The 23,208-nt window shown below is 48.8% G+C and overlaps 1 protein-coding gene and 1 non-coding gene across 3 annotated transcripts in view; both read right to left on the bottom strand.

Moving 5' to 3' along the window:
* PLXNA2 (plexin A2) overlaps positions 1 to 23,208 on the bottom strand; it is a 222,099-nt gene that overhangs the window by 36,659 nt on the left and 162,232 nt on the right. For both annotated transcript variants that reach the window (XM_036859147.1, XM_036859155.1), the window contains exons 12-13: positions 20,269 to 20,459; positions 2,747 to 2,898 (exon numbers count right to left, since the gene is read on the bottom strand). In XM_036859147.1, the coding sequence (XP_036715042.1) occupies positions 2,747 to 2,898; positions 20,269 to 20,459 (343 nt within the window). The remainder of the gene's footprint in view (positions 1 to 2,746; positions 2,899 to 20,268; positions 20,460 to 23,208) is intronic.
* On the bottom strand, positions 23,005 to 23,106 carry LOC118887128. The gene has a single exon (XR_005017895.1). It is a non-coding gene; the product is annotated as a U6 spliceosomal RNA (small nuclear RNA).

The raw sequence follows: 23,208 nt of genomic DNA, 5'->3' as shown, positions 1-23,208 counted from the left end.
ATCAATAGCTGAGCTCCGGGCACCCAGCCCGGTGCCCTCGCCTCACACCGCACCACCTCCCATAGATTGGCAAAGATGGTGCCTTTCTCCCCGTGAGTGTGCATCCTTGGGGTGGGGAGCACAAGCATCTAACATCCATCAAGACATGGTTGAGTTCGTAGGTACAGCAGATGAGAGGGAGGGGGTCTGAGGACCCAAGCTGAGTCCATCTCATACACAGCCCCTGTCCCAGGCAGGGCTGAGCTGCAGCCTCAACCTGCATCTCATCACCCAGGAAACATCCTGTGATGGAATCATCTGGCCCTCCACAGACCTGTGGGGCACTGATTGCAAGACTAAGCGGGGCCCTTTAACCAACATTAACCTAATTGCTGACTGATAGATGGCACAGCACAAGCATATGGTGAGTCATTACTGTGCCCGCTAATCCTGCCCATGCCCGGGACTCTGCACTGGGCCCATTTAGCCAAATCCATCTCTCACAGATATCGATAATGATTGTGCCTGCTGCTCACTGCCCAAGATGGAGGCTTTAATGATGTTAACAAACTCTCAGTAATGAGCCTGGCACGGCTGGAAACCAGGGCTGCGTGCAGGCAAGGTGAGGAACGTGCCTGCTGCCTCCTGCCCGCCCCGCGCCTGAGGAGATGACGGGGCTGGTTTTCTAGGGTGACTGCTGGCCTTGGTAGGGACCCCTGGCAACCATTCACCTCCCCAGGCTCCTTTTGTATCCTCACTTCTAGTTTTTCTTGGAACTTTCTTCTCCAGGGCCCTGGGTGAGTGTGATGCATTTGATTTCAAAGATATTGAATAGAACAATATTTCCTTATGTTCCTATGGCACGTTACAGTCTTCACATTTTCATCTTACTGAATTCTCTCCCAAAACCCATGCAGTAGGGATCATGATTTCCATCGGACCAATGAAGATTAGAGATACCAAACAGTTTGCTAAGGTCTCAGGGCTGGCAGGTAGAGGAGGCAGGATTTAGAAGACCCTTGGATCCCAATTCTCATGCGATTTCCATGTTCAGCTGCCCAAGATTTACACCTCTCAATTCAAAGCCTTACCCTTCAGTCCCCCGCAAACCCTTTCCTTTGGAGTCCTGTGGCATCTCACCAAGTTGGAGACTTGACCTGTGTCCAGTGGCCCAAGGCAGCTCCTTGAGGCCAAGGTGGGTCTGGGGTCAGTGTGACTGAGAGTCTAGCTGGGTGTGGCAGGGCGCTGGGCTCTGTAAAGCCATCTGATCTTGACGAGCCTGACAGCTTTCCCCTCCTCTTCTGGCTCAGAAGCGCTACTTATATCATTTCCCCCTTTCCTCTTCCTCATGTCTTTCCTGTAGACCCAGCCCGTCTTCCCTCTATGATTCACTCCTTGAAGGGACAAGGCTGTCAGTGAAGGGTCAGGTCTGCAGGATCTGAATGTCAGCAGGATCAGGCAGCTCCTTCTTCTCCCCTGCTGGGTGTCCCCAAAGTCGGGGAACTCACCCCTCTGACTCTGACCCTGCCCTGGCCACACTGGAATCATGGCCCCTGACCCAGAAGGCCACAGGCTGATGGATAATGGAATTTTCAGGCCACTCGTACCCAGGAGTCTTGCCCCATGGCTGTTAGGGAACGGAAAGAGGCCTGAACCAAAAGTTAGGAGACTTGAGTTCCAACTCTGCCATGGCCACTTATGCACTGAGTGAATGGGGGAAGTCATTTCACTTCCCAAGTCTTTTACTCTCTCCTACTTTGTACAAGGGTGATAACAATGTCTACCTCTCAGAGTCCTTACCAATTAAAAGCAAGAGAATGGATGAGAAAGTGTAAGTGCTGATGAAAGATGAAGTGTCATTTTTAAGGTTGGAAATGGAAACATTTCCAACATACGGTTGGAAAAAAAGAAACAACTTTTCTGGTTGTTACTAAAGGCTGGCTCTGGGGAGGCTGTGAGGGGCGGAGCTACAGGAGACGAACCCTGCTCATGGTCACGTTCCCAGGACCCCCTGCAGAGCTGTGTGCCCACTGGAACCAGGGTGACTTGACCCAACTTTACAAGATAAATCATGCAGAAGGATCTGGCTGCTCCCCTCCCTTTCTTCATAGGAGGGGAAGCATCACTCCTTCTACCCTCCCACCCCCAGCATCCCCCTAACTTCATGCCCACCTCCTGCCCACCAACTTCACAGCGGCCGCCACTGCCAAATGAACACCCCAAATTGGAACATATGTCACTTCTGGAGCCCCGTCCGCCTGTCCGCTGCTACATGCTTATTTTCTAATTTCCAGCTGCCATTTCCCTTAGTGAAATAAATGAATTTGCTCTGGCGGAGGCCCTGCTCAGATTAAGCTGCTGTCAGAGCCCCATGAGCCAAACAAATTGTTGCCTGCAGCCCACCGAGCAGGATGCATTCCAATGGGGGCTATCGGGGGGAGGGGCGGGGGAAAGCGAGGAGGAGGAGAATGGACGGGCTGGGAAAGTGGCTCAGTTAGCCAGTGGGCAGGAGAAGACCAACTGTGGGGGAGCATTGCACGGGGACCCCTGATGCCAGAGGAGCCAGGGAATCGGGAATCAAACAGAATAGGATATTCTAAGAGTGGAGATGGGCTAGGAGAGGGCCCTGGGAAGGCTTCAAGGAGTGGGGTCCATGGGAGGAGGGATATAGGAGATGGATCCTGGAGAAGTCCCAGAGGAGGGAGAGGGGAGACCCCCCCAGAAGCTCCGGGGGGGAAAAGGGTGGGCCAGAGCGGACTGGACTCACTGCTCAGCGATGATGTAATCCCCCGGCAGAGGCGTGCAGGGCACCCCAGCCACCTGCACGTGGTGGGCGATCTCGGAGAAGTCCAGGCCCAGGTTCACGCCATGGATGGTCACTCGGGTCCCTCCTTCAGGGGGTCCAGACACCGTCAAAATCTGCAGGAGGGAAATGGGACGAGAAAAGCTGGTCGGTCACAGGAGTAGGGGCAGTGGCACCCATTTCCCTCCCCACGGGAAGGCTTTGGGACACCTGGAATCTGGGGGAACTGGGTGTGTTTTCTCCACTTTTCAACTTATCTAGGATCCCGACATTGTCATGTTGTACCTACTTCATCGGTTCTTAGGACATCCATTCAATGATTCATTCATTCATCCACTTATGAAAAAGAAATTATCAGAGAGTACTGGCTCAAGGCAGTACTTTAATTCGCTTATTGCCTGATTGTGATCAAGTCACAGAATCTCTCTGAACCTCAGTTCTTCTTAGTTGGTAAGAAGGATAATCATCTCTAACCAACCTCTCCCTGGAAGCTCCCGAACGGAGGGTGTCTGGGAGCATTCTGTAAACTTGAAAGGGCTTTGTCATTGTGACTGTGCTATGATTTGCCACTCCTGGGTGCTAGCCTCTGTAGAGTTTACAATGATGAATAGAACAGGAAATCTGCCCTCAAGGAACTTAGTGGTCAAGGAGGAGGAGGTAAGGGAGCCATAAATAATGCTGATGCAGGGTACACGGTGATAAGGTAGATTTGAAGGAAAAGCTGTGGGAGCTCAGAGGAGTCCCAGATTAGGGACTGCTGTGGGGGATGACCAAAGATGGAAAGTATATTTGACATTGTTCTGCAAAAACAAATCCTGTGACACGTGCTAGTACCGAAGAGAAATAGCTTTCTGATTTTCCAAATTTTGCTGGCTTCCCAGCAGCAAGGATCGTTTATTTATTCATTTCTTAATTCAGTCACCAAATGCTGACTGCCTGATTTTGTTTTGACCCACCAGGAAAAGGAACTGCAGAATCAGGCAGTTCTAAGGTGTAAATTTCTGTCTGGGAATGGATCAGGCTCCAGGAAAAATGCAGCTCTTCAGGATCCAACAGATCCCAGGGAATAAGCTCCTACTTCAAGGTCCATAGTTATCCAAAGTAAGAGGAAATTAGACATGAACCCAACTGTAGGCAGGAGCATGGAATTTCAGAACTGGAAGGAGATGCGGGGGGTCTTATTCTAAGATCATCATACAACATGTATACATGGTTTTAAAAAAGTCCAGGACTCTTTTCATTACACCATTAGAAGGGCAAGACAAGAAGGGAGGGAGAGAGGCAAGGAGGGCTCGTCAAGGCCAAGAGTCCACCAGAATCTTCCAGATGCCGCCTCTGGGCAGAGATTAGAGGTGAGTACAGGCGAAAATGCTATCGAAGGCTCTGGAGACTCTTCCCCGCTCCTGTCTCCACCAAAGGGGCACTGCTCTCTTCCAGTAATGTAAGCACCATGAATGCGGCCGCCAACTTGGCCACGAATAGGTGATAGCAGACACAGAAGAGATGATGGTGGGGATGAGGCCCCGGGACAGGCCTCCTCCCTCACTGCCCGCTGACTCCTGGGCTCTTGTGCATTGGCTGCACAGCCAGGTCAACTCCCACTCAGACCTCCTGATCTCCCACCCTCTTCTGCAGACCTTAGACGGTGCAGCCTCCTTCCCTCCTTCTGGCCCAGGCTGGGAACTCTCTTATCCGGGGGCCCACTTCACCCAAGTCACCTTGTCTGTGGCTCTGACTCCCTTCTCTGGGAATAAAATATCCCACCTTATGAATAAAAATAAACAAGATTCATGAGATGAATCAAGGAACGGCGGTGCTCAGAGGCAACTTTGTGCACTGGGCCTTGGCGGGTGGGGGGAGGCAGGACAATTTGGAGAGAAAGGAGCTGGCATGAGGAACCGGTAGCCCCATAGCTTTTCTGTCCCTGAGGATTCTAAAAACAACCGACGCTAGATCTTGGCTGTTCCACTCTCCCCTGGTGCCACTTCCTCAGGTCCCCAGGCCTCCTGGGCTCTGGGAGGTGGCTATTCATAACGAGGAACAGGAAAGGGGTGGCCTCCATGCCCCTGCAGGAGAGATTCGGGAGGAAGGAAGTAGCATCACTGGTCCCCCTCCCCTCCTCCAGCCACCTGGATGCCAGGAACCCACCTACTGGAAACCCTTACAGAACTGTGATCAGCTTGCTCTCTTTCCTCCACTTTTATTTTTTTATTTATTTTTTTTAAATTTTATTTATTTATTTATTTATGGCTGTGTTGGGTCTTCGTTTCTGTGCGAAGGCTTTCTCCAGTTGTGGCAAGTGGGGGCCACTCTTCATCGCAGTGCGCGGGCCTCTCACTATCGCGGCCTCTCTTGTTGCGGAGCACAGGCTCCAGACGCGCAGGCTCAGTAGTTGTGGCGCACGGGCCCAGCTGCTCTGCGGCATGTGGGATCCTCCGGGACCTGGACTCGAACCCGTGTCCCCTGCATCGGCAGGCAGATTCTCAACCACTGCGCCACCAGGGAAGCCTCCACTTTTATTTTTAAAAATACATTCTCTCGCTCGCTGCGGTTAATTACAAGCTTTAAGAAAAACTGAAATGAGATCTTTCTGGAAAGCCTAAAAGTATTTCCGTCTTGCAGGTAGCACGCGGGGATTGTACTGGGGATATTCAGTGGAGTTGGCAGGCCCATAGGGCAGCCTCCTCCTGCTGGGAAGACTCTGCAGTGTCCTCTTCTGACATTCGAGGGTCTGTGGCAGAGACACGGTCATGGCACTTGGGGGGCTGTAGGGTTCATTTGTTAGCACAGAGCTGCCCAGAAGCATAAACCAGCTTATACTGTTTAGAGAAGGAAGACTTACAAAAATATTAATATGTGCAAGCATTATAATCTTGGCATGAAGACACATGTCAAAGAGATGGGTCCAGCTAACAGCTGGGAGAATTAGCATCCTCATGAGTCACTGGAAAGTGCCTGGGTAATACTGGGTCCATGTGGCTCTTCCCCATACAGCACACACTATGTGCTGTGCCACCAGCACCTGGGGAGTTGGTGAAGGAGTTTGGGGGTCAAAGCACTCAGCAGCCACCATGCCCTGGGGCTTACATGGGATGTAGTTTCCTCTTTCTTGCTTAAGACAAAACTGATGTATAAAAGTCTGGATTTCCAAAACATAGATGAGGTGGTGAGCACTTGATTTGCAAGAGGATTCCCAAGGTCTCCATTACTGATGCCTTCTAAATCTATACTGCTGGCTCAGACCTCTCTCCTGAGCTCCATATCCATATATCTAATTGCTACCGGACATCTCAACTTCCACACGTATGTCCCTCAGGCACCTCAAATTTCACCATGTCTAAAAATGAACTCTTAATTTTCCCTCCTTCCACCCACAACCTGATTATCCTCCCAGATCCTTTCTCAAGGTTAATGGAACCACCGTGCACCCAGCCAGGAATTTTGCAAGCATCTTCGACTGCTTCCTTTCCCTCCCCTACCATGTATAATAAATATAGGGACCATTGGTTCTTACTCCCAGGTGTCTTTTTTTTTTTAAAGATTTAATTTAATTTTTTTTTTTTTTTTGGTTGCATTGGGTCTTTGTTGCTGTGTGTGGGCTTTCTCTAGTTGTGGTGAACAGGGGCTACTCTTCGTTGTGGTGCGTGGGCTTTTCATTGTGGTGGCTTCTCTTGTTGCGGAGCATGGGCTCTAGGTGCGTGGGCTTCAGTAGTTGTGGCACACGGGCTCAATAGTTGTGGCACGCAGGCTCAGTAGTTGTGGCTTGCAGGCTCTAGAGTGCAGGCTCAGTAGGTGAGGCGCATGGGCTTAGTTGCTCCACAGCATATGGGATCGAACCCATGTCCCCTGCATTGGCAGGCGGATTCTTATCCACTGTGACACAAGGGAAGTCTCCCAGGTGTCTTTTGAATCTGTGCCCTGCTCTGGTTCCAGCGTAGGCGATAAGCAGGGCTGCATCACCTCTCACCCACACTAACTGCAAGGGCCTTTGTCTTCCTCCATGAGATCTGACTTCTTCACATGGCCAGGTGGCCTTCATGAACACATACCTGCTCTGGTTACTAGTCACTTGCTCTAAAGGCCTTCAATGGCTCTGACCACTGTGCAGGCCAAGTCCCTAATTCCTGGCCTGGTCCTCCACATTCTGATGTTTGTTACTTCTTCAGCCACATCTGCCATCTTATACTGTATCCACCATGTGCTACCCAGATCCCAGCAGTTCCTATATACACAACACACTTTAAAGATCTGTGCCTTTGCCCGTGTCATTTGTTCTCCCCCATCTTAAAAATCAGAGAGAGTCAAGGTGGAGGTCTGGGCTCAGTGTGCAAAGGAACAGAGGGAGGAGTCCTGTGAGACACACCCCCTGCCACCTGAGGGCTTCCAGGTGACTGTGAGAATGAGTATCAGGGTCTACCAAAGCCCTGTCTGTGTGGTGGTAAAATCCAAGGCACCCTGCTTTCCTCATTTCTCCCCAGGACCAAGAATTGAGGAGAGGCTCTAGAAGGGAGGCTTGAAGGAAAAGAACTTATCCTCCAGAGAGGGAGTGAATAGGATTCTTCAGATACCGCTTCATACCAGGCAGTGCTCTACCCTGGAGACAGCCTCCAAGGCTCTCTCTTCAAAGCAGTGTTAGATTGCAGGACACCCAGCGTGGCACCCAGAAAACTTGGTTCTCTTGGGGGCCAAGTCTGGCCTCTCCACGTGGGTCTATAAGGAGGCAAGTCGGTGGAGTCCCATACTACTGCTTGCAGAACTCCCAGGAAGGCCTTTCAGCTCTGGAAGGAGTTGGGGGGCCATAGGGGAGGGGAGAGCTAACCTCCCGCAGAGATGGGGGTGAAAGGGCAGGCTGCAGTTATAGACATTCCCCCACAGACAGAGGGGAAACCAAGATACGGCCAGGATGGCAGCCAGATCCTCACGTCTCTGCTCCTAGTTTTAGATGGCCCTCGGGCTGCTGGCTACTCTGTGGTGTGGAAGGGAGACCTTCTGATGCTTGGGCAGTGTCTGTAGCAGGAAGAGAGTAAGCTCTCGAGTGAGACAGACTTGAATTTGAATTCCATCTCTGATACTTATGAGCTAGGTGACCTTCAGTCTCAGTGTCCTTATCAGAAAACAGATAACAATGCTTGCCTCACAGGGATGTTGTGAACGTGAAATAAGACAACATTTGGAAAGTCCCTAATATGATGGTGGTTTCGAAAGTAGGTCTTGATAATTGGCAGTTTCCTTCCTTGCGTCCCCCCTGCACCTGTTCCTTCCTAGATCACAAAAACATGGGATGGTGGTGTTGGCGGGAGCTTAGAGGTGATGGGAATCTTCCTATTTATCCGGAAGGAGGACACCTGGTCCAGGGAACTCATAACATAGATGGTGGATGGTGGGGTGACCCAGGGCAGAGAGAGTCACTCGTGGGTTGATTGGAGAAAACCTGAGCTTGGACGGGGAGTGGCCGTGCTGCCCAGGGCAGGGTCTCAGCTTTGGTGGCTTCTGGGCTCCGCACAGAAGCATATTCTGAACCAGACATCACCCTTTCACCCAGAATAAATTTGGGAGGACACTGGCCGTATCTAAAATCGTCTTCATTCTTCCCTCCCTCCCTTCTTGCCGCTTCTTTGCCCCCAGCTATTAGCCATTCTGGGGTAAGGCACAGCACTTCCCAGTGAACTCAATGGATTCTTTCAGGAAAGTAATTCTGAATAAGACGCCCACGCAAACAAATGGTTTGACAGTTTGGGGTGTGTGTGAGTGTGTGTGTGAGTGTGTAGTGGGGGTGTGGAGAGAGGGGGAAGGGAGCTGAAAACCTGTGAAATCATCTGGGAAGATCTTTCGATATGGCCGAATTTCAGCCCCATGTTTTTCAGCACATACTGTGGACCTGAGATCTATTTACATTCTCCTCTGTGGACCTCAGAAGGGAGAGCCAGAAGTAGGGGAGGAGGGAGAGAAGAGCCCAGAAGCAGCTACTGAGTTGGGGTGCAGGGGGTGTCTGACAGTCTCCCCTAGGCTCTGTGCTGACTCTCTCTGTGTGCTCCCCCTTGCCCCCTCCTAGACCTCCGGTTCCCCTCTCTTATGTACTAGGCAGGCTCCCAGGGGGAGCTGGGGGTCCCCATGGCTATAGGGGGTAAAGCCCATGTGCATTTGACCTATGGTTCCCTCTGCCGGTCAAGCATGACACTGACAAATGCTTACCCCTCTTGCAAGGCTCTGCTAATGACACGTCCTCAGAAAGTCTTTCTCTAGCCTCCTCAGGAAGATTTAGTAGCCCCTTTGCCTACACCCCAAGACGCAACAGCCACCGGACTGTAATTGCGTCTTTTCTCAAGAAGGCAATAACTATCTGGGGACAGGGACCTTGCTTTCTCTTAGTAACCTGATACATAGCACACTGCCTGGGACACAGCAGCTGTCAAGAAATATCGGGGCTTCCCTGGTGGCGCAGTGGTTGAGAATCTGCCTGCCAATGCAGGGGACATGGGTTCGAGCCCTGGTCTGGGAAGATCCCACATGCCACGGAGCAACTAGGCCCGTGAGCCATAATTGCTGAGCCTGCGCGTCTGGAGCCTGTGCTCCGCAACAAGAGAGGCCGCGATATGTGAGAGGCCCGCGCACCGCGATGAAGAGTGGCTCCCACTTGCCGCAACTAGAGAAAGCCCTCGCACAGAAACGAAGACCCAACACAGCCATAAATAAATAAATAAATAAATAAAATTTAAAAAACCCAAAACTTCGTTCTTTATAAAAAAAAAAAAAAGAAAAAAAAGAAATATCTCCAGTTCTCTATTCCTGGGAAAAGCTGGTCTCAAGAGGATTCTAGTACAAACTGTGTTCTTGAATGACCACTGTAAGAATGGAGATGCCTACGTGTCGCTTGGGAGTGATGCAGTATTTTCACATCGGAAGCATTAAGAAGTTCTTCCTGCAATCTCTCTTACTTTAATTTAAGCCAATTTCTGCTGTGATTCCTCATCGAATGGAGGACTCAACAGTTGCCTCCTCATCAAACCTCTTTCAGATACTGAAGACAGCAATCAAGTCGCCTCTGGTCTGCGCTTCTGCAATTCTGTTAGCCTTTTGTTGGAAGCTCTTGTTTTCCAGGTCCTTTGATCATTTCAGAGGCTTTTCTCTGGACCCTTGGATATCCATGCATCCTCTGAGAGTGTAGGGACTCCAAGCAGGCTTGTGGCTTGAGCAAAGGTCTGCGGATTTGCAGCAAACGAGGTCTGAGCCAACCATTTCCATTAGCGCGTCCCACACGCCATCAGCCAGGCTGACCCTGGGCAAATCCCAGAGGGAGGGTAAGCCTTTATTTTTCCCAAGTGCTTTTTTTCACTACCTGGAGTTCCTTCCCCCATTTTAGTCACCTTACACTCTACTATTGTCTCTTCCCTAATGAACCCTTTATTTGAATCTTAATGGGACATTAAGTTGTTATTACCTTAAGAGTATTGGCTTTTTAACTGGTTGTAGAATTAAAAGTTTGTCTATTTGCAGGATTCAGAAGGAAAACGTGGGAAACACATTAGTGCAGAGGGCTCAGTCCAGCAGCCCCTAAGCCCTGTCCCAGAAGCAGTCACAGACCACGCCCAGGTAGAGGTGGCTGGTCCCAGTCCAGGCCATGTCACTGATCTGGTCACCTTAAGTTCGGGTGAATAGGCCAGTAGGATGTGGGATGAGGCTGGCATGTGCTGATGGGAGGGGACTAACCAGGAGACTCCTATCTCCTGCTGGGTCCTCTCAAAGATGCCTGGAGCCCCTGATTTGGGAAGCCGCTTCCCCATATCCTCAGACATCACCTGTCAGCAGCACAGCCCAACTGAGCCTGCCGCACACCTGAGCATCCCAGCCAAACCTGTATTCCTGCCAGACTGTGTCAGGTTTGTTTTCCACTGTGGGTGCCTTGACCTGGAAAACAGCCACTGTGATGGTGCACTCGCCCTGATTCTTGCAGCCGCTAATTGAACAGTTCGGAGGGAACTGTGCCACAAAGCCGTCCAAGGGCAAGAGTAGATGCAGCGATTAATTACAGCTGGGGAGCTCCGAAGGGCTGCACCAGGGAGCAGAGTGGGAGGTGCTGGAGGCCCAGGGGCTTGGCAGCCTGGGGAGTGCCGGGTGGGCCATTCCTGAGCTCAGGCAGAACCTTGGAGAGATGGAGTTGGGGCCTCCTACAGGGTAGATTTTTTTTTTAATTTATTTATTTATGGCTGTGTTGGGTCTTTGTTTCTGTGTGAGGGCTTTCTCTAGTTGCGGCAAGTGGGGGCCACTCTTCATCGCGGTGCGCGAGCCTCTCACTATCGCGGCCTCTCTTGTTGCGGAGCACAGGCTCCAGACGCGCAGGCTCAGCAATTGTGGCTCACGGGCCTAGTTGCTCCGCGGCATGTGGAATCTTCCCAGACCAGGGCTTGAACCCGTGTCCCCTGCATTGGCAGGCAGATTCTCAACCACTGCGCCACCAGGGAAGCCCCATTTATTAAGTACTTATCATGAGCCAGGTATTGTGCCAAGGGCCTTATATATTTTATCTCATTTAGGGCTCACAACAAACTATGAAGGAAGCACTAGTAGTATTCTCATTTTACAGATGGGGAATTGTGTCCCAGAGAGGTTAAGTAACTTGCTCAAGGTTACACTGTGAGTGGTCTATCTAACCTGTGCCTCAAGCCTCCACACCACAATGCCTGAGTTACTATCCTTCTGCCTGGGACTGCCCCGAGATCATCAGCCATGAGAACCCATGACCCAGCCTGCCTGTGGGCCCCTCTGCGTAGGTCCCCCAGCCCCCCTCCCATGGTTAAGGCCATGCTTGCTGCTTTCCAAGGAGCTCTGGAGATGGCTTTGCTGGGACCACCATCTCTCCGAACTTCTCAGCTTCCACCCTCCCTCCTCTCTGGCCCTGCCCCTGTGAATGCCCACACTCCCCTCGGCCTTGCCGCTGGGTCATCTCTCCCTGTGCATTCCAGTCTCCTTAAATGATGCTTGGGGTGGGGACTACGGCTTGCTTCCCATCTCTGCAGCAGGCTTGATGAAGAGCTTGATGCCCGCACCATTTCCTCTTCCAGCCCTGTGGATTGAGTGTTCTATTTGTCTAAGTGAGCCCAGGAAAGAGATGAAGGGTGCTATATGGGTCAAACATGGGAGTTCTAGAGTCAAGTAGCTGAAGGTTAACTCCTAGTTCTAAAACTCACTAGCAGTGTGACATTAAGAAAGGTATCACACTTCAAACTGCCTTGGTTTCCTTGTCTGTAAAGTGGGACTAATGATAATAGCTTCCATCTCATAAAAGTTGTTGTAAAGTCTAAACGAGATAATATACATGAGGTGCTAAGTTAGCAGTGCTACGTGCCAGGTAAGCATTCGGTGAATGTTATCTATCATTTTTCTCATTACTATTTTATGATTAAGAAATTTGGACAGGAGCCAGGTCTGTTGAAGTCCAGAGGAAAAGTGGCTTCATTTTTATAAGCATCCCAGGCGGGTGGAACCTCTGGGTATTGTTCTTGGTGGGGCTCAGGGGAGGGGCAGAGAGCCGACCTGCGGAGGGGAAGTGCCGGGTGCGGAGGTTGCCCAGCACGGTTTTAGCTGCCTCTCTGACGGGCCTGTGCAGCTCTTGCCATGTCTCCAGCAGGCTGTCAGCACCCTAGACTGTGTTCTTAAGAGGAGATGGGAGAGACTGACGTCAGATCCTCCCAGAGCAGCCAAGGGAGGGGGTCCCAGAGTAGTCGCCCCAGGGTGGAGTATCCCCAGCTGATGGCCACGCTTTGTCTGAAAAGCTCCTGTGTCTGAGATTGGGATCAGGAGGGTTCTGCCCTGAGCAGCCCCCTAATCAGGACAGGCCAGTGAGGACAATTGTGGGTATGTAGACAGCTAATCCTCTCCTGACTAATCCAGTTACTCCTTTCCTGTTGCTTAGAGTTTTCCTGACTTTAGAGCAGTGATGCCAACTTTGTGCCTGCAAATTTTGAGCTCAGCCTGGCTCCCAAAGGCACCTGGATGCTGGATCCAAGATGGCAAACTGTCACATTCTTTTCCAACTTGGTGTGTGTGTGTGTGTATGTGTGTGTGTGTGTGAGCACGCAAGCACGTGTGCATGAGAGCAAGTATGTGCACACTCTTCACGGCAGGCTAGAGCCCAGTTGATGAGCCCTGCAGGAATCTACAGCATCGGCGACACCAGCTCTCCTACCCGGCATGAATCCTTGCTGGCTCTGTCTTAGCTGATGGTACATTCAAAAACCTAATTGTTATCTCAGCAGAGTAACTCCATTATTCATCCTGACACCATCCCCCATTAGCTGTTTGTTGCAGTGATGTTATATTAATGAGCCCTGCAAATAAATGAACGGGGGATCAGAGGGCCGACTTGTTTCTCAGGAAAGCTGGGTGACATATTTATTTGTTGGGAACTTTGCAGTGAGTCGCTCTGGGCCTGGGCAGGTGGCTCCCGGCTTTTCCTGCCGAGATTCGGTACAGTCTTATGGATAAATACTTGTAAGTGTCCAGCTTTCCAAACAGTTTCACAAATCCATTTGCATCTGAGAGAATCCAGGAAAAAAATCTACTTTAAAATATTTGGTATACACACTACTATATATAAAATAGATAACTAATAAGGACCTACTGCATAGCACAGGGAACTCTACTCAATACTCTGTAATGGCCTATATGGGAAAAGAATCTAAAAAAAAGAGTGGATATATGTATACGTATAACTGATTCACTTTGCTGTACACCTGAAATTAACACAATGTTGTAAATCAACTCTATCCCAGTAAAAATTAAAAAAAAAAAAAATTGGGGCAAATGGAGAGCAGGAAGAAGCAAGAACAATGGATCATCTCAAACTACCATCGCATCAACAGTAATTTATGCTTGGTTTTGAGGGCACTGTTGGCGGTTTTCTACAATTGGTTTTCTTTCCCGGTTACATGTAATTAAGAGAATGTTAAACAGAATCAATATCCCCTAAACATGGACAAGTGAGGTGTGGGGGAAGTTACTGAAGTTAACAAATTTATACAGTAAAAGCTACAAGGTGGTCCTAGGTCCCAGTACTCCTAGGACCTGGCATCAGTGTGGTCTTACTGCGCATTGTGTTAGGGGACGTCAGAAACACACAGGAGCGTTTCTTTGTAGCCAGTGGGTGTAGGTTCCTGGTCACTCCCTGAGGACCCCTACACTGGGGATTCGTCCCTTGCATCCCAAGCCTGCTTTGCCTTTATTTCACCCTGATCTCCGTTCTTACCTGCAGGCATGAACCACCTGGGCCTCATCCTCTGGGCTCTCCCATCAGGCTGAGATGCTTGTGAGAGTAACTTTCACCGTAACCATTGTCCCATTGATAGACACACCCAGAAACCAACCAAACCGAGTCTGATAGCTTTAAGAAACACATGTAATTAAAGTAACACATCCCCTGGACAGGCAAGAAGTGATTGCCTTAAGTTTAAAAGTGCCCCCAAATGCTCTTCCACTTTTCTCCCCCACTCATAGGAATAAGTGTGGACTTAATTATCTTTAGGAAGACAGGTGATGGTTATTTTCAGACTTAAAAGAGTAGCCAATGTTCTCAGTTTGTCTGGCATCTCCTGAGACCTTCCAAGGGGATTCAGATCCTGGGCACAGATGTTTTGGGGTTGGGGTGAGGTGGGAAAGTGTATAGCCAGGGAGTACTTCTCCAGCCCTCTGACCAAGAGAAGTAACATCAAGTGGTGGAGCAAGTCTGCATTCTGGAGTCAGAAGAGCCTGGTTCTGAATTTGTTTTGTCACTAACCAGATGTGCGACTTTGGGCAAATTACTTACTCCCCTAAGCACTGTTTCCCCAGCTCTTACAGCTATCTTGCAGGATTGCAGGGAGGAGAAGGTATGTGGAATACATGGGTTCTGGCACAGAGTAGTGTCTTGTTAAAGAAAAGCTATTATTATTAAGGCTCCCAGAACTAAGAATATGGCTTGTCTGTTCATGTTCTTGGCCTGAGGTTGGTGTCCTTATCAGGTGTGGAGGCCTTGGTCCCTGTTAAAATTCTCTTTCCTAATAGAAGACAGCTGCAAAGGGTGTAGATTAGAAATCTCTGTCCAAGGCCCTTTGGAAGAGACAGAGCAGCCTGCAGGGCAATCAAGTTCCAGCCTCTTCCAGGTGGCCAACGTTCAGGGATAGGCTGGCTGCATCCCCCTGCCTCCCCACCCAGGACTAATTTATCCATGTGATAACTTCCAATCTTAGCACAGTGCAGGGCATACAGCAGTCACTCATTACATGAATATTTAATGGGTGAATCAATTACTTAGAACCATGGCTTCTCCTCCTTTTGCTCAGAATGTTCTGTTGTGGGTTGAATTTTATCCCCCACAAATTCATATATTGAATCCCTAACTCCCATTACCTCAGAATATGACCTTATTTGTAGATAGGGTCCTTATAGAGATAATCAAGTCAAAATGAGGTCATTAGTGTGGGCCTTAATCAAATATGACTGGCATTCTTATTTACAAAAAAAACTGGAGGGCTTCCTTGGTGGCGCAGTGGTTAAGAATCTGCCTGCCAATGCAGGGGGCATGGGTTCGAGCCCCGGTCTGGGAAGATCTCACATGCCGCGGAGCAACTAGGCCCGTGAGTCACAACCACTGAGCCTGCGTGTCTGAGAGCCTGTGCTCCGCAACGGGAGAGGTCGCAACAGTGAGAGGCCCGTGCACTGCGATGAAGAGTGGCCCCTGCTCGCCGCAATTGGAGAAAGCCCTCGCACAGAAACGAAGACCCAACACAGCCATAAATAAATAAATAAATAAATAATAATAAAAAAATTGGAAACAGACATGCACACAGGGAGAACACCATGTGGACACAAAGGCTTAGACTGGGGAGTTGCTTCCACAAGCCAAGGAACACCAAAGATTGCCGCAAACCACCAGAAGCCAAGAGAAAGGCATGGAACAGATTCTCCTCACAGCCCTCAGAATGAACCAACCCTCTGATACTTGGATGTCAGACTTCTGGCCCCCAGAACTGTGAGAAAGTAAATTTCTGTTGTTTAAGCCCCCCAGTGGTGCTTTGTAACTGCAACCCTAGCAGACCAATACACTCACTTTGAGTGGAGACCTCTTTCACGTGAGTTCCAAAGCCCCTTGGTCCTTTCTAAATTTCTTTTCCCAAGAACATGTTCAATCTCTTTCCCCTTTCTGTTGGATGCTGCCCACTCACAGTTTCTTGGGAAATGTTTTCTCTGGGTTTTCCTTTCTCTCTAGGGGATGGCTCCTAACATCCCCCACTTTGATGTCGCAGCAGGTCCTGAAGCACACGCTGGGAAGTACAGAAACATGGCTGCCTGGCGTCTCACAGGCTTTCCAAACCTCTGCACGTCGTCTCCTGTACTGGGGGTTGAACAGGTGACAAGTGCACAGACACCCGGAATGACAGCTGGAATGGGAGCAGCCTGGGATGCCTCCCACAGGGGACAGCGTCATTATCACACCAAGGGCTGGCTGAGAAGGAGCAGACGGTGAGTCCTGAGGGGGTCCTAACCTGGAGTTGTTGCAAACTGGGAAATTCAATCGGCTGTAAGACTTGTCCTACATGGAGCTGCCATAAGAGATGGGTCTCTAGGGGAGGACTTGGTTGCCATGGAGACAGTTGGGTTAGGAGGGGTTAAGGAAGAACACAGCTGTTCATCCAGCTGAGCTTGAGCTCATTCCTTTTCCTAAAGTAGAATTCCTTTGAGGTCATCTCATTGATTTCCCTGCCCCCGGGCAGGACAGCACCATTCCAGTCCCTACTGGTTTCCAGCACTGGACATTCTGCTGCCCCCAGTAGCTGTCATGGGCCATCAGAGAATCCTTCTCTTCTCCCTCAGGCAAGATCTTTGTAGTCAATGGCTTCTGTTTGCACGTGGGCATGCACTGAGGGGGCTACACATTTTGAAGATAAGGAAGGGTCAGAGACAAGAGGGAGGTATGTATAAAAGGGCACGGAGCTCATAGAATTCCCTGCCCCCAGGCAGGACAGCACCATTCCAGAAAAATAAGATCTATGCCAACATCAAGGAATTAGCCAAGAAAGCTGAGGTAAAGAAAATGAGTTGATTCTTCTTAAAAGTTACTTTTAACAAATTATACATTTTTGGTAACAAATGCCATAGAAATGAGGTTGTGTTCTTCTCAGCGCACCCTACAGAGAGGTGCCTGAGGTTGATTCTTCCCATAACTGGTGGTTAACTTTGATCACTTGGTTAAGGAACCTTAACCCTTTAACCACTGTTTACCAGGTTTCTTCACTGTAAAGGGTGTACGAAAGTACACTGAACTATTTTTCTTGTTGTAATTAATACATATCTTGTGGGGAGATAGCTTGAGGCTATGTAAATATCCTATTTCTCATCATACTTTCACTTGCTAATTTTAGCATTCATTGGCCATTCTTGCCTGAAACAATTATTACTGTGAATTTTGCCAAATGGTGATTTTCTATTTCCCTAAGTCCTTCTACACTTATGAGTTGGAATTCTAGTATAAAGAGGAGCTTCCTCTCTCCCACATTAATTATTAATTTATTATATCAATAAGGACCATAGATTCTTATACTATTCTCTTGAGTATAGTCCATTAGCATTATAATTTATTTTCTTGCTTACATTGCCCCAGATTTGGCCACTAGGGCCAAATCAAGTTGGCTCCTGTGCCCTTTGCACATGCACCCTACAGTTTTTTTAGTGTTCCTTGACAAAACTATATAACCTGAATTTAATCATGAGGAAACATCAGACAAATCCCAGCTGAGGGACGTTCTACAAAGTAATGGTCCCGTGCTCTTCCACAGTATCAAGGTCATGAAAGACAAAGATTGAGGATTATAGCACTGAGGAGCCATGACAATGGGATGCCACATGTGATCCTGGATTGGAGCCTGGACCAGAAAAAGGACATCAGCGGGATGACTGGCAAATGTGAATAAGACATGTATATTAGATGGCTTTATTCTATCACTGTTAATTTCCTGATTTTGATAATTGTGCTGTGGTTATGTAAGATGTTAATTTTGGAGAATCTGTGTGAAGGGTATATGAAAGTTCTTTGTACTATTTTTGTACCTTTTTGTAAGTCTGAAATTATTTCAAACATGAAAAGTTAAAAAAGTGAAAAATGACTTTTATAAGGAGAGGAGGATAGATTGGGGGTGGGAGGTGCAGGATGAAAGTGAATAAAACATCCCAGCCCTGTCTCCTCCAGCTCACATGTGCTGCCCAGAATGCTGTCCCCCGAGTGTCTGGAGACACGGTGTGGGTCTGTCTCTCTCCCAAGATGCTCTTTCTTTCTCCACAGCCTCTACTTGAAAAACACCAAGAGGAGACCCAACTGCTCAGGGCCTCCAACTCCTGCTGCTATGTTCACTGGGAAAATCAATTACAGCCTAATTACCTCAGGGGGTTAATTAGCATCATGTAGCCTGGGTGTCCTCTGGGAACAGAGCAGCCTGTCAGTCCTCGGTCAGCGAGCAGGGGTGGCGGAGGCAGAGGTTTCTCAGGGAGAAGCCTGCCTTCTGGCTGGGCTGGGGCCCCTGCCAGTCAGAGAGGAGACAGGGCTGGGGCAGCAGCCGATTGTTGGAAGTGAGAGGGGCTGATGGAAGCAAGTCCCTGCCTAAGCTCCCCTGTACCAGAGGTGCAGAGGCAGAGAGACGTACAACTGCAGCAGCAAGAAGAATTACAGAACAGAGCAAGTTCTCAAGGCAGCTGTTGCTGGAAATCACTAGAATCAGGGAGAAGGCATGGAGCCCTGAGCTGCTCAGGGAGCTAGCTGTCTGAGGGCAGAGGTTGGGGCACCTCCAGCAGTCCCAGAAAACACTTTCCCGGTGAGATAAAGACACAGGACAGTCGGTAGGCACCACCACTGGCCAGGGCCAAAAGAAAAATGGGATTGAAGAAGCTCAATCTTTGAGGGGCAGTGTCTGCACCCTCATAACATCTTCCTACCAGAATAAATAAGGACCTGGATGGCGGGAGATGCTCTTCTACAGCACTGCGCTATTCCTGGGATACACCGCCATTTGGATGGATGGCATCTAACTGGTCCATATCCGCTAGGAAGGTTGGATGTAAAGGAAGAGGAAGCTCACTTCTTGTTTTATATTACTTGGGCAAATCACAGAGACTCTTAAAATGTTTTTATAATTAAATATATCTGAGTTGAAACACTGGCCCTGCCACTTAATAGCTGTGTGAACTTGGACAACTCCATTTTTCGGAGTCTTGTTCTCTTTATCTGTAAAATGGAGGTGAGAATACTTACTTCTCATGGTGGTTGTAAGGATTAAATGAGACAGTGCCAAGCACACCAAACAAATATTTGCTCCCTCTTCAAATAACTCATCTGTAGGTTAACAACACTTGTTTGATCTTGAGGTTTTTTTTTTTTTAACTGATCTGAAGCTTGAAAATGATCATAGGGATGCTCCAGAACTTTCCCAATACTCTGCAACATGGATGAGAGCCAGACTTGGCTTTTTTTGGCCAGTAAGGAAAATGAGGCAGGGAAAGGGACAGTGCATCTGCTCAGGGAAGAGGTAGAAAAGGAGCAGCCCCTTCTGCTTTTTTTTTTTTTTTAATTTTTTGGCCAAACTGCACGGCTTGTGAGGTCTTAGTTCTCTGACCAGGGATCGAACCCAGTCCACAGCAGTGAAAGCCCGAGTCTTAACCACTGGACCACCAGGGAATTTCCCCCTCCTACTTTCTTAAACATGCAAATCACAGTGGTACTTGCCCTGGCCGATATTCCTAGTCACCATAAGGAACATGCAATTAGTTTCAAAGCACAAGCGACAGTCGGTGAATAGGGAGCAGCAAAGAGTGATGAGCACATATTGCAAGCGAAGTTAAATACAACTATTCCTCTCCCCAGCAATTCAAACCCCAAGCAGCTGCATGTTCATTCACATTACCTATTCATCTTCCTTTGCAATTGACTATTCAGGAAACATCAGTTTTTTCCAGGATAACTAATTACCTATTTCTTTCCATTAAAATGCACAAACAAATTGGGACAGAGAGTAAACCCGGGGAAATGGCACGGTGGCTAATGCAGTGTCTGCCTTCACTTTCTTCCTCCGTTTTCAGCTTTGCAACTCTGAGCTAACTGCAGCTCCTGAAAGCGCATTTCTGCTGAGAAAAGCTAAACCTGTTTTCTGAAACGTTCACCCGCCATGCAGCCGATGTCTCGTCCCCACCTGGCTCAGCCAGCCTGGCAGGGAGGCTGGGCTGGCTCTGCCTCCTCGGTGCACACAGACGTGCACGCACATTCGTGCACGGGCGTGAGGACACACTTCCATACGCTTGGCATTTACGCCTGGACACAGGCCCTCGAGACACCCGTGAGAGGCTTTACACACCCTTACATTAAACTCACTCTACACCAAGAATTCTTCCATAAAGGCTCAACTCCCACTGCCCTGGGGTCAGCTCCCGGCCATCCATCCCTTCCCACTCTGGGAAACTGGGGGACTCACCTCAGTGATTTGGGGGTTGGAGCACTTAACATTGTGGCTGGACCAGTCAAGCCAGGGGCTGGAGGGGCTGCTACAGTGCTGCTGGAGGGTGCACCTGCGCTCACCGCTGCACCAGCCACACTCGAACTTCCGGTCGGCCTTGAGGCAGAGGCCACAGCTCTCCCGCTGGGCTGCACACTTGTAGAGGTGGACTGCAGAGAGAGGGGAGGCAGTCACAGATGGTGTTGGAGAGGACGCCTCACAATTTACCCCCTTCTTGCAGGCGTGATAGAAACCGCCCCCATCCATGGATAACACCAATGATCATCATTATCCTTGCAAGAATAATTGATGGGGAATTAATAATAAATTGAGCCTCTTAGCAGTCGTTTAAAGGCACTACAAGAAAATATTATTTAAGAGTTCTGGCTCTAGATTAAATTGGATCAGGGCTTTAATTGTGGCGTCACCACTTCCTAGCAATGTGACAAAGAATTTAACTTCTTTGAACGTTCAGTACCTACTCTATAACATGGTGATAATCATTGTTTTTTGTGAGGTTTGAATGAGATGTTGTATATTCAGTGCTTAGCACAGTGCCTGTAACATAGCTGATGTTCTGTACATGCTTATTATCTTTTCTTTGAACTCAAACTACATTCTTACGCTGCTGCTTCTCTGTCACATATGGCCCTCGCTGAAAGAGGTAAGGACTGATTTCCCCATTTCAGGCAAAAAAGAAGCTCAAAGAGAGATGTAATGACTCTTGGAGTTTACTAAGGTTAGTGCCCCAAGCTGGGATTCTGCAGATCCAACTCGCTGTGCTGCTAGCACGCAGGTCCTGAGAGGAGAGAGGCACACAGGGGACTGGGTGGGTCTGGGAGAGGCGTCAGCTGGGGCTTCGAGAAAGGCCACATGCCTGGCAGAGTGGAGGCAGAGCTGATAAGGAAAGATGGTTGACGCCATCTTGTTCATGGCCCTGTGGATGGAGCGGATAACCCCAGGGAGGGCAAACTGGCTACTTAACAGGTCACTTTTGGAGTCTGCAAATGCTTTTGCTTTTGTCTCTTACCCACTTAGAAGACCTAGACAGGCCAGTCGGCAGAACTGTTTTGTGAGCCCGAGGCTTGGTAGTTGTCTGCTGGAGTTTTGAATTCAGAGTCCCAAGTAGAACTCTTCAGAAGCAGAATACTTAGGAAGTCATTTTTCAACGCTTCTGGTCAAGCAGACGTAAACTCTCAGGCCTGGGTGGCATGCTTCTGGAGGTCAGGTACATGCCCCAGGGTAGAGGTATTTTTTTTTCTTCCATGCGTCCCCATTCTACTCCTCTGCTCTGCCAAGCATTCCTCAGTCTCAGCTGCAGGGGCTCTACTGAGACACCCTCATGCCTATGGCTTCTTACGGTAGAGGGCAGGAAATGGGAATCTTAAAATGAACAAATCCGCATTCTGCATTTATTAATATGCACATGGTCCACATCTAATTTCTCATTTGACCCTCACGATGACCCTGAGAGGCGGGCCTCCTTTCCCCCATTTCCCAGATAATGAACTTGGGACATTGAGAGGAGCAGTAATTAGTCTGAGTTCACATAGCTATTGGTGAAAGAGCCAGGATTCGAATCCCAGTTTGTTGGATTCTAGAATCCGAGTCCTTAAACACTGTGGCCTCCTCCACCCAACACAGTGCATAACCTCCAGGAACAGCTGGGCTCTGGGTGGGAGGTGAATGTGAGATCGCCACGGCTTGTGCATTCAAGGAGCTGCTTAAAAGTTGTCAGGCGCCACAAGGGAGGGTTCCGATGCAACAGCTTGGATGTGGCTGTTTTTTCTCTAAGTTCCAGGTGCAAAGGCAAAACCTCTGGGAACTAAGCTCAGATCCTCAGCCGGGTAAATGCCTATCTCTTAGCACTGAGAAAATCGGGCCTGGGAATGAGGGGAAATAGAAAAAAATCTCCCAGCCTAAGTAGCACCGATTTTCATGGCAGCATCTGGGACAGGGACCGTAGCATCTGGAAGAGATGCTGAAGCACTTTCAGGTCTCCTCCTGTGGCCTCAGTCCCTCTTTCTGTGCCCATGGGGTGACCCTCGGGCTGAAGGACAGGCTTGTGACAACCCTAGCTACTTGAAATGTGGTGAAGTGTGGCTCATGGTGGGGGGCGGTGATAGGGTCCTAGGGGAGGAGGTTTCACATCCCACAACAGCCGGAGCCACTGGGAGGAAGGGCAGTGATGTGGTTAAGCATGTGGCTCCAGAATTAGACTGTTTTGGTTCAAATCCTGACTCTTACTATTTGACTCTTGGTCCATTTTTTTTTCTTTTTTCAACTTCATTGAGATGTAACTGACAAAAAAAGTGTACAATATTTGAAGTGTATACTGTGATGATTTGACATACATACAAACAGTGAAAAGATTCCTCCCTTCTAGTTAATTAACACATCCATCACCCCCATATCTATATCTATATATGTGTGTGTGTGTATATGTATATATATGTGTTAAGAACATTTAAGTTCTACTCTCTTAGCAAATTTCAATTATGCAATACAGTGTTACCAACTATAGCCACCATGTTATACATTAGATCCTCAGACCTTATTCATCTTATAGCTTGAAGTTTGTACCCTGTTACCAACCTCTCCCTATTTCTCCAACCCCCTCAAACCCCTGGCAACCACTTTTCTACTCTGTTTCTGTGAGTTGGACATTTTTTTTTCAGGTTCCACATATAAGTTATACTACACAGCCTTTGTCTTAAAAACATGGAATGCTTTGTGACTTTGCAGCATCTTTGTGCAGGGGTCATGCTGATCTCTGCATCGTTCCAATTTTAGTGTATATGTTGCCAAAGTGAACAGTCTTGGTCCATCTCTTAACTTCTTTGGGTCTCAGTTTCCTCATCTATAAAATGAGGATAATACTGGTACATACCCCTCAGAGTTGTTGGGATGATTAGGAAA

Source organism: Balaenoptera musculus, chromosome 1, assembly GCF_009873245.2.
Source record: "Balaenoptera musculus isolate JJ_BM4_2016_0621 chromosome 1, mBalMus1.pri.v3, whole genome shotgun sequence".
Classification (NCBI taxonomy): Eukaryota; Metazoa; Chordata; class Mammalia; order Artiodactyla; family Balaenopteridae; genus Balaenoptera; species Balaenoptera musculus.
This window is presented reverse-complemented; position numbering and strand designations above follow the sequence as displayed.